Genomic DNA, 11519 nt, shown 5'->3' on the forward strand with positions numbered 1-11519 from the left:
TGGCGATGAACATACAACATACATTTAAAACTGGTGACATAATTTGACAAGGCATGTACAAATGACAAATACTTAAATTGATCACGTTGCAACATAAATAAATGTAACATAATCCATTTGCATCCAGCTAGACATCTAGACAGAAAAGAAGAAATCACAATCTTCAACCGCATAGGTTAGTACCAACAAGCACAGAAACATCTTAAATTCACAGCAGAAGTTTAAATACTACATGCTCTAATTCTCAACTCTTAACAACTTCCCCATCTTTCTCCACAACTACACTGATTTTCTCATACTTGAAATCAACTGGCTTCACATTACCCTCTCTTGGAAAAACTGTGTGCCTGTTAACAAAAACTGCCCAAACAAACAGAACCGCAAATGCCAACATCGCTCCGCACCCAGTCACAAAAATTATCCCAGCAAGAACTGACAAGGGACAAAACCTCCTCTTATGCACTCTTAATTCCTCATTAGGCTCATCCACATAACCATGTGGATCGGCTGGCAATGAATGCATCCGATTAGGCACTTTTCTTAGCCTAAACCTCCATGAGTACACAGTACAAGTCTCTAAAGATTTCCCATTAAATGACTGTAAAGCCACATAAACCTCATTATCTCCCCACGTTTTTGATAAATCAATTGAATATGCAATAGTTGGACTGTGTGGCCTTTCATCACCCACTTTACTTAACCTAACTTCTAATCTTTTCAAAGACACCTTATAATCGACCCAAGATTTCAACTTCTCCCCAGTATTTGTCTCTAAACGCACAGATGATGATGCATTGCTAATACCTACAGCTAGAAGACTTGCGTTAAAATCACCCACATTACTATCACTTAAAGAGCCAATTTCAACACCCAGATAACTTTTCTCACTCAAGACCCCAGATTTACCCTGACCCAGAACTCTTAATGCAAAATTACGAGACCCCATTAAAAGAGAAAGACCATTGCCTTTACCGGAAATGGAGAACGAGAACTCAGTGGAAAACGATGTCGCTTTGGCAGGACTGAAGCTCGGAAATTTGAAAGGGTGTTTGTACATGAGAAGACCAGAACTCGACGGAAATGGGCTGGTGAGTAGCACGTGAGAGCCATCGTTGGAGACTTTGGCATCACCGAGAAGGGTAATTTGGGGATCGAAGTTGGGGTTTTTGTTGGTCAGGGTTACAAGCGAGAAAGTGGAAATGGGACAGAGCAGATGGAGTAGAAGAACTAAGAGGTTAAAGGGTAATGTGGATCTGGAAATGGGGAATGTAGCCATGGAATTGGAATTGAAGGGATTTGAATCAATGCGATGTAAATGTTATGGTTTAACTAACAGATTTCCATTTCCAGGGTCTCTTGTGGTTTTGTAGAGATAGATTTTCGATCACTTTTTGTGTTTTGGACATATACAGATATACTTGCTGTTTTGTACTGCATCGGCGCTTGCTTTCACGAGGAGGAAGGATTTTTTTTATTTTTATTTTTTCTGGTCGAGTGTCTTCTCAGATAATTTAAATATCTATTTTTTAAATTAATATGATATATTTAAAGTAATTTAATATTTTTTAAAAAAAATATTAGAAACTATTTGTACTGGGGTAGATTTTGTAAATAATGATTAGATTAACCAAATAATTTCTAGTTTTTTTATTAGAATCTATATATACTTTCCTTTTAAATTTTAGATTTGTATAAATTAAAAATATTATTTGATACGATAGTTCAACTAAACTTTTTAATTTTAAAATTTTAAATTAATATTTTTATTATTTTAATATATTAATATAAAAAACATATTTTAAATTATTTTAAATCAAATATATTTTGACTTCTCCCACACTTTTAAACAAACTCAAAATAACATATTTTTTATTTATAAAAACCTGAAAAAATTCATCTTATAATAATTTTAATAAAAAAAATATTTTTTTATAGTTGTAATTAAATATATTTTTCACAAATTTATTTTTTAAAAAACTCAAACTACAACAATATTAAAAAAACAAAAGGGATTCTATAATCTATATAACACCCTCGTTTTTAATGTTGCCGACGGTTTCAAAGGGACGTAGAGGGGATGTGTTTTTGTGATGTATGATATTGCAGCCTAATTATATTTTTAAAAATTTGATTTATTTTATACTTAATTTTTTTATATATTTGTAGATTATTTTAATACAGTGATGTAAAAATTAAAATTTAAAAAATAAATAAATAATATAATTTTAATATATTTTCAAACATAAAAAATTATAAAAAACAATTTTTATAACACTTTCTCATTAATTAGTTGACACGGTTTCATGCGACCCCTGTTGATTTCATGTTTCTTTTCATCCTTTTCTAAGAAATAGAAAAGGGAAGAAAAAGTAAAAAAATAAAAGAAATTGGTGACAAAAGAAGACATGTTTTGGACAGAATATTACTAAATCGAGCATGATAAAACTATTTAATTACTTCTGAAACTATAAATATTATTTATTTTATTTTGATAAACTAAATTAATCATCTACCGGAAAGTTTCTTTAGAAGAAAAACACACCGTTACTTATTACAAAAATCCAGATATGTTTTTTTAGACAAAAAAAAAAGTTGAGGAAGAGCTAATATGATGTGCTTTTCAATATTTTTAGGATCCTTATGGTTTCAGGTACTTGGCTTGCTCGTAAAATCAAAATATGCAATTAAATTTCATTTTTCTGTTATTATATTATATTCTATATTTTTCTTTGATAAATTACAGTAACTTTTTTTTTTTGAATATTTGATCACAAAACCCACGTCCACATAAACAAAATATTGCAGAAACTTCTTTCTGAGTCCTATTATATCCAAGAGACCTTTAATTACTATTCAGAAAAAACAATAGTTAAATCAAAAAAATAAAAATTAAAGAAAAACTATCAAAAAGAAACTCAAAACAAAACTGAATAAATTAATAACAAAACTAATGTTGTTCGTGTACTAAAAAAATCATGTTAAGTTTCTTTATATTCTATGCGATCTATTCTTTTAGTATTCTTAAGTTAAGTATCTTTCAAATTTATATTCTTTATCTATTCCTTTTGAATTCTTAAGTAAAGTATCTTTCAATTTGAACAGTAATTAAGGACGTTTTGGATATATTAAAGCTTGAGAGGAAGTTTTTGTAATATTTTCTTAACATTAAGGGAATTTTTGTCAAATATTCAAAATTCTAATTAGTTTATGTAATTTCATAATATCTCAAAGACTTTATTATAGTTTATCCCTTTTTTTATAGGCAAAATATCACCTCTTTAACTTGGGAAAAAGTATCACTAATTAAGCTAGAAATGATGGGTAATCATAATATATTGTGGCATGTACTCCAAGTTTACTAGTTATATTATTATCAAAAAAAGATGTATCTTATCACAAGCTAATCTCATATAATAAATTCTGCTTTGGTTTAATACACTGAGATCTAGAAAACTGAAGTGTCCAGATTTAATTATGCTCCCACACCCAAATAACAATGAAATATAATTACCACAATCTTCTCCCAAAAATAAAAAATTGTACGCAGATCGGTAATTATACCCATAGTTGCCTACTACAATGCTGTCACCTTTAAATATGTTGTTGGAATTGTTTTTAAAGTATTTTTTTATTAAAAAATTAAATTAATATTTTTTTATTATGCTATCATAAAAATTAATAACAAAATATGTTAAAAAAATATTATTTTCATATATTTTTAACTGCACCATTTCAAGTACAATATTCAAGGAAACAATTACTTGAAGCATAAAAAAGGCTATGCAAGTTACTGATTGCCCGTAGTTTTAGATTGCAAATTACTCCAGGTCCAAACTTCTAGAAATTCAAATTCTCTCCCAGCAAGTCTTTCTAAATTCTAAACCTATCAGTTTCAATGGTGTTAGTATATTAATATTTCCTTTGTTATTATTTATTTTTAACTAACATGTTTTTATTTATTTTTTCTTATTGTATTTATATTTTTGTTCTAAAAAATCATTTTCATCTTTATATAAACTAACTAATTATTTAGATAAATAATCAATACTTAAAATACACGTGGACAACTTTTCATTAACGTATCACATACTCTATTCTATCTACTTGCTTAACCAATTTAATTATATATTCTTAACAAATTAAAAGAAAGGATTGCGTTGTGGAATAAGCCTTCCTCTTGTCCCCTCGTGAAATGGAGTGCCATGTAATATTTTTTTTTTTTTGACACGCCTGGAAAGGAGGATGCTTTCACCCTCTAACATCCTCATGGGCTCATAGCCTCATGGGCAAATACCGCAGACAGAAATGCCACCGGTGGGTAAATGCCATTAAACTGGTGACTGGTGTTATGCTACATGATGGATTAAATGAATTTTCACGAAAAAAATAAATACATAGACAACTATTATGTTTATAAGGAAGCAAGAAAAAAAAAAGAGTTGGGTTATTAATTTTATTAGATTTAATAATTTTATTTTAATTTAATAATATAATAAATAATAAATAAAATAAATAAATAAAATAAAATTAACTAAATTAATTTGAGTTAATCCATTAAATTCATGACTCGATATAACTCTATATTCGGATAATATAAAAAGAAACTAACTGTAAAAAAAAATTAAAAAATCTAAATTAATTTAGGTTAATTTCTTAAATTTATAATTGATTAAAATTTTTTAGTAAAAGGACAAAAAAAAAATAAGCAAAAAGAAAAAAAAAGTATCTAATTTAATTTAAAAATAAAATATTAAATGATGTAATTAAAAAATTAATCCAATTAAAAAAATAATACGAAATAGAAAAATAACAATTAAAATAATAAAAACAAAATCTAACAGGCATGACAAATAAAATTATAATGAAATCAAAATCAAAATTATAATTCTATGAATTATTTAAAATAAAATAATTAGTAAAAAAAATAAATATTAAATTTAAAAAATAAATAAATGAATGGTTGTTTTGAAAATATGAAAAGACAAATGTGAAAATCAATAAAGAAAGAAAAAAAATTTGTTAGTATAAAATTAAAGATTCATTAGTCACACGTGTCGTGGAAGCTGGCATTTAATTGCTGAAGGACGCTATACATGCTATTTGAAGAGAGCGGATGTAGTTACGCGTGCTTACATATACCACACATGTTATCAACATTTTAATATTAAATAATATTTTATATCTACTAAAATATTAAATTACTAAATTGTTCACGATCAAACTTGGTAATAATAAAAAAAATCACAATAAAAAAATTAAAAATAATTTAAATTTAAGAGTAAAATTATTTTACTGTGCTTTCTAAAAATAAAAAGTTAAAAAAGCCCCTATCAATCAGTGCAATATTTTTTGCTTTAAGGGGCATTTTAGTAAGTTTACCATGCATTCAAAAACAACAAAATTACCTTTTTACCCAGCTGACAAGGCCAAATGTTTTTATAAGAAATGCAAAATAATAATTTTAATCTTTCAATGCCAAAGCTTCATTAAAAATTACAGTAAAAGTCGTATCCCTTTTAATTTATTTTATTTAATTAATAATAATACTGTATGCTTAACCATTGATGATGCATCCAGCATGCTGTAAACCTAAGTGGCATTGGTGTTATTAAAAATCAGTTAGAATTTCGTTCTTATTAAAAAAAGAGAAATAACAAAGAAATTACTATAGTAGGACTACTTCTTCAGTGTACTCTTCCATCAGTATTATGTCTGATTGCCACTGGAAATATCGAATAGGCTTAGTTATCGATCATGGTGCAGTTTGTAACTATTGATATCGCTAAATTTCACAGTTTTTAACTGTACAGAAAGCTCGAAGAACCCTTAAATCCAGCCCCCTGAAGCTTTGTTTTCTCCGTCCAGGAATTGCCTGTTCTCATCAGTGCCCTTTGCTTGTTCTCGGTCAGTACTGTTCTATAAATCTTGGTTTCTTTCGTAAGAAAAGCACACCACTAATATTTACCATGATCTCATATTTCTCATGTAGAGGAACACTTATTGGGTTAGCACAAACTTAATAAGAGATCTTGATTCTTGGATTTTCAATTTCTTAGATTACATTAGCTAGGATTTTCCTTTGTAATTTAATGGAGATTAACACGGTGAACATTCAACTTCTTAGACACAACAAACTTATGATGAATAACTTTAAGAAAAATGGAGAACTTCTGAGGCTAATTTATCTGTCCTTTTAAGAGAGATTGAGGCTCTTATATTGAGCTTTGCCTTTCTGTCATGCAATTTCAATTCTACAAGCCAAGCAGACTTGGCCAATCCCCAGACACTCGTTTCTAACACAACCACTGTGAGATATGAGATATCCATGCACTAACCCTCATTGCCGGTGCTTGTTCTGATTATGTTCTAATACAAACCAATTATTAAAATTGCGATTTTGTTTCTAGTTATGAATGGGTGATAGGTGTATGTATGCATCCATTAGAGTGCCTGATGATCTGCATCCACTTGGAGCTCAACAGAAGGTACCATCTATAAATAGGCACTAAAATGCAATAAAAATCAGATAGCAGCGAAAAATAGGAAAACATCATATATTATCGCAACAAAAGACCTTGGGGATTGTACAAGGAAAATTCCTAGAATTCTAGAGTTCATAGAATCTGAATCTATATAAATTTGGAGGCAAAATGATGTCAAGTGAGGAGGGGGTCCTGTTTCCTGACCTTGGACTTGCTCCCACAAAATCATCACTAGTGCTTAATAGCGGTAGATACATAGTGTAGCAATTTAGTCAAATAAAGCATGATGGTGTAGAGGATTCTATCAAGATTGTGTTTCAGCTCAGAAATATATCAGTACGCAGCTAGCAAGTTTACAGTTACATCGTTGGATTCTTAGCACCAATTAACGAAGGTGCAACCCGCCAAAACATTGGGGTTACACATGTTACACGCAGTCTCCAACATCTTTGGCTGGCCTAGCCCTATTTTCAATACAGCATCCAATATAGTATAATTAGCAACTCTGCTTGAGCAAATTGTCATGTTATTTAATAAGTCTTGCTCATTGCTGCATTGATATGCGGACACAATGTAATTAGCTGAAAACCTCCCAGGGTTAGGACCAAAGGGATGTGTGCTATTTACTGAAGGATCAATTGCTAATATATAGAAAGGCATTTATACAAGTATTAGAACGTGATTTAATGGATTTTTTTAAGGTGTAAACAAAGTGTGGTTGATCTACAAGGGAATATTAATTAATTGATAATTAGAGTGTTTTAAATTGGGTTAATCGTGTGTGTGTGTATTTAACAAAGCTAGTGTCTTATGATTACCAGCGACAATATTCTTCCATGATCAATCAACTCGACTAGAATAAAGAAGAGCACATAAAGAGAGGGCAATGGTTTGAGCTCTCCTACTTTATAACATATCTCAATCAAATCGATATTATCCTGATTCATGGCTCCCGACTAGAATAAAGAAGAGCACATAAAGAAAGGGCCGGCAATGGTTTGAGCTCTCCGACTTTATAACATATCTCAGTCAAATCGATATTATCCTGATTCATGGCTACGTACAAATTAAGTCATACACAGCGCGAGTAAAGGAGAGGGTGAGGGAGCGCTAGTTTTGAAGGGAAGTCAAAAGGGTTTGGGTCCCCGGGCAAGGAGCATCCAATTCCTCGAGGGCTTAGAAAAAAAAAAATCACACCTAGGGTTTTTCTTTTGGAAGTTACACATGTCCTTCATAAAATTTATGTAGTCGAAGAGGGTGACATTTTTGGGTTACATATTTCACGTTTGAAGACATTTTGTACATTCGTGTGTCCGAAAAATTATGACTTCCGACCCTAGGACCCCCTCTTCTTGTATTGTTTCCACTTCATATTCATTTGATTGATCAAGAATTTGACTCTTTCATTGTTAAGTTGAAAATCATCATTTCAAAAATCACGACCCCACTGCCAATCAATTACACAACTCAAAGTGTTAATTGGGCTAAACTTTCTCATAGATTCGGGAAACTTCTGAAATCTTGTTACTTTTTTTTATTCTAATGAATTCAAAAATTAACGTAAAAATTAAGGGAAAATATTTGTATATTTACCAAACACACACACACACATTTTTGTGCAATGCTAAGGGTATTTAATTTAATTTATTATTTTCTTGTTTATTAAACAATATATATATATATATATATATATATATATAGCCAGTTGGTCTTTAGTTCATTAGCAATGGGTCTAATTCTTAACAAATATATATTAAAAATTGCATTTGTTTGCATCTTTTGTAATAGGTGTCCAAAGCTACTACTCCCTCATCTTTGTTGTGATGGTAAGATTAACCTTTTATTAAAATGTATTTTAAATCTAACTCTCCCTTTCTTCCAACACTAACTTACTGGAAACCTCTTTGATCACTATAGGAACAATAATCTACAGTGATGCTTTAGCCTAATATGCCTGTCTTTATATAACGCTATATTATGATGGAAAGCTGGAAACATATCTTACTATATAGCAAGATTCCTCAATTATGTTGCTGGCAGTCAAAAATTAACTTTCTATGTGATTTTCTTTTTAGACATCAGTTATTATCAGTATAGCAATCCAAATATTTATTTTGTGCAGTGGAACAGAAGATTTTGGATCATTTATTATTCTATTGCTCCAGTACTTAGCAATTATGAGCAAAATTCTTATAATAGTGGGAGTATTCTAGACAGTTTATTGATTTATCAATAATCTTCTTCAATGAAAGATAGATTTAGGATTCAGGTTTGAAATCTCTCTTTTGTTTTTCAGCATAACATGGAGTGTTTGGCTCATGATAAGAAATGATCTGATTTTTAACAAGGTATAGCCGAATTGGGATCTCAATTTATTGTTGAATTGTATAGATTATTAGTTTGGTTAAAGTATAATAAATCTAATTTCAGCTACATGGATATCGATCTTATTGGTAGTGCAAATGATATTCAGGTGTGGACAAATAAACATCACTAATTCAGTTATTTTTTTCTATTATGATGCTTTCTATTTCATCTTATCTAATTTGTAACATAGAAATTTTATTTTCTTGAAAACAGTTATTTAACTTTTTATTACATCTTCTAAATGACCATCTTTTAATTAATACACTTGATTATTAAAAAAAAAAAAACCAGTTTCAAAGCATACACATAAAGGTTTTGAACCAATTCTACACTTATAAAGTGATAGGCTTTTAGCAAAGCGGTTCAGGATTAAAAACAAATTGTGTAGTCATGATATAATTTGCTCAGCCGAGGGAAAGAACATTAATATTACAAGCGATAACAATCTCAATCAGATCCTGAAACAACAACTCAACAGTGTAATTCCTATTCATAAAGGCGAAGAATCAAAATAATTAACCTAAAAAAAAAGAGGATAAACCTTGAGCACTCATTTACAAACATCTAATTAATCAACCAATTGATACCGGTAGGTATCAGAATATGCAACACTAGCTATACTTACGTGAACGTTTATGGAAAAAGGAAAGGATAACCATATCTAGAAAAGCTCAATTACATGTGTTAGTGGTGGCAGTTCTATTTTAAAGTTATCCTTATATTGATGCTTGAATGCGCGAGAGACGCATAAATGCTTGGTGTTAGAGAAAAAATGGGAACCTAATGCAGAAAGTGTTGGGGCCATGTGACAAAAGGGATCAAATGGTAAGACATTACTAGAATGTTGGTGTCATGTGCTAGAAGGGATCACATAAAGACCCTTTATTTCAAAAATTAGGGCAAGTATAAACGATTTTTTTAAGGTCTCATCACATGTGTATGATTCCTTTGCCATTGGGACACTCAACTTGAGGCCCAAAGTGGTAAAAAGAAGTCCTTTAATATCATCTTCCACTGCCTTGGATTCTCATTAAAGTCCTCAAACCATGTGATTTGGACCTTGATCCAGGGCCACATGGCATACGACCATACCATAGAGTGGTTTAGGACCTTTAACCCATGTTTCATAGCTTTTTAGAGATGGTTTAGTCAAGTAATTAATGTCAATAGGAGTTCGGTTAAGCCATAAACTATTACAAACCTGCAGTTAATTAGCGTTAATCGGAAGAAAAGGGTCAAACCTTTGACAAGGTGAAATCAATTTGTTGGAAGCGTAGGGAAATGGGATAAATTCTTGCCAAAGCATTTATATGAGTAGAAATTAATTATATCATCTTCAATACAAGGGGCACTGTTTTATTTGCAGTAGTTGCTAATAGCTAGCTTCCACTTGGTTATCACGTTGATGACGGTGTATAATGAAAAGAATCAAAGCTTGTAGTCTGTAAGAGACAGAATGTACATATGCATGTAAATTAGCTGCAAGAGAAACTTTCCCTTCACCAAGAATTTCCAAAGTTGGTTTAAATTCTTTCAGCGAAAAATAAGAGGAGTCAGCTCGTGATTGTGTAGAAGCTCCGGCAGAAAACCTCATCCCTTCGTTACAAAGGAGAGGTTAGAACCTCATACTTTTTGAGAGGAGAGGAGAATGTGATTACTAATCGAACTATGAACTCATTTGACACCTAATTCAGACTTCACTAGCATTGCTTGAAAACAACAAAAGATCTATTAAAGATCCGGTGCGGACATATTCTTCCTCAACACCCATATAAATTTAATGTCTCACATGTTTTTGAAAGAGGGAATAGATATCCAATATCCTTGATTTCAGGTTTGCCATATATCTTAAAGGAGTACATGTGTATTTAATAAAATTAGCAAATCACATTCAGGACAACTGTTAGCAACAATAACAACAAGATACGTACCTCTCTTGGAGATTTTCTTGGGGCCAATGTCCATTTATTTCTTTGGAGCAAGTTGTATGTAGCTTTTTTAAATTCAGATCCAATGACTTCATGCCGAGTTTCGGTTTTGGATTGCAAAGATTCATTTAGAATCTTAAATAATGAGTTTAATATCGAATTGGATTAACCGAACGGGGCTTGAAAATAAAAATTAAAAGAAAGAAGAAGATATAGTTAAGAGATCGATCGGATAGAGTAGAGAGATGGTCACAAAATACAATTTTGAAAAAGTCTCTTCTACAAATAATATGAGAGGAAAATTGATTTGTTACTAGTATAAACCATATATTCAGAGTCATGCAAACTTCCAATATCAATGAAACATGTTACAGCCAAAGGAAGACTAAGCGAACAAGGAGAAGCTGCTACACGGTTGATCTTGGTTTTAAAAGAGAAATCAGACACAGACACGCACACACGCATATAAATATGACTTACTTGATCTGTTGGTACTTGGTATTATAGAATTCGCTTTCTCGAGCCATGTTGAAGTTGCTGGTGTTGATGATGCACGAGAAGGGAGTGTGGAGCATCGCCAATGAAACCCGTTAATGCTATAGAAGCCACCAAAGGAGGAATCCAAAGGGATAGCATGATCCAAAATCATGGCCAGGGACACTCGGGATCAATGCGATCCCTTTGGATGCCTCCTCTAGTTGCAGTAGAAACATAGAAACTCCTCCGTAGAAGTCCCCCCCCC

General features: G+C 31.1%; 1 protein-coding gene and 1 long non-coding RNA gene across 2 annotated transcripts; both read right to left on the reverse strand.

Moving 5' to 3' along the window:
* Positions 1-244: 244 nt before the first annotated feature.
* LOC105133690 (L-type lectin-domain containing receptor kinase S.4-like) lies at positions 245-1276 on the reverse strand. Its single transcript, XM_011037776.1, has one exon. It carries the CDS (start codon positions 1274-1276, stop codon positions 245-247), a length of 1032 nt encoding a protein of 343 aa, XP_011036078.1.
* An 8867-nt stretch (positions 1277-10143) lies between these two features.
* On the reverse strand, positions 10144-11513 carry LOC105133643 (uncharacterized). The gene is made up of 2 exons (XR_843830.1): positions 11258-11513; positions 10144-10866 (listed from the first exon to the last, which is right to left on the reverse strand). It is a non-coding gene; the product is annotated as an uncharacterized LOC105133643 (long non-coding RNA).
* Between the last annotated feature and the right edge of the window lie 6 nt (positions 11514-11519).

The sequence above is a fragment of the Populus euphratica genome, unplaced genomic scaffold (assembly GCF_000495115.2).
Source record: "Populus euphratica unplaced genomic scaffold, PopEup_1.0 scaffold36.1, whole genome shotgun sequence".
In the NCBI taxonomy this organism is placed as follows: domain Eukaryota; kingdom Viridiplantae; phylum Streptophyta; class Magnoliopsida; order Malpighiales; family Salicaceae; genus Populus; species Populus euphratica.

Excerpts from the sequence above, each read along its gene's own strand:
- LOC105133690 (XM_011037776.1), bottom strand. The coding sequence starts at position 1,276 with ATGGCTACATTCCCCATTTCCAGATCCACATTACCCTTTAACCTCTTA.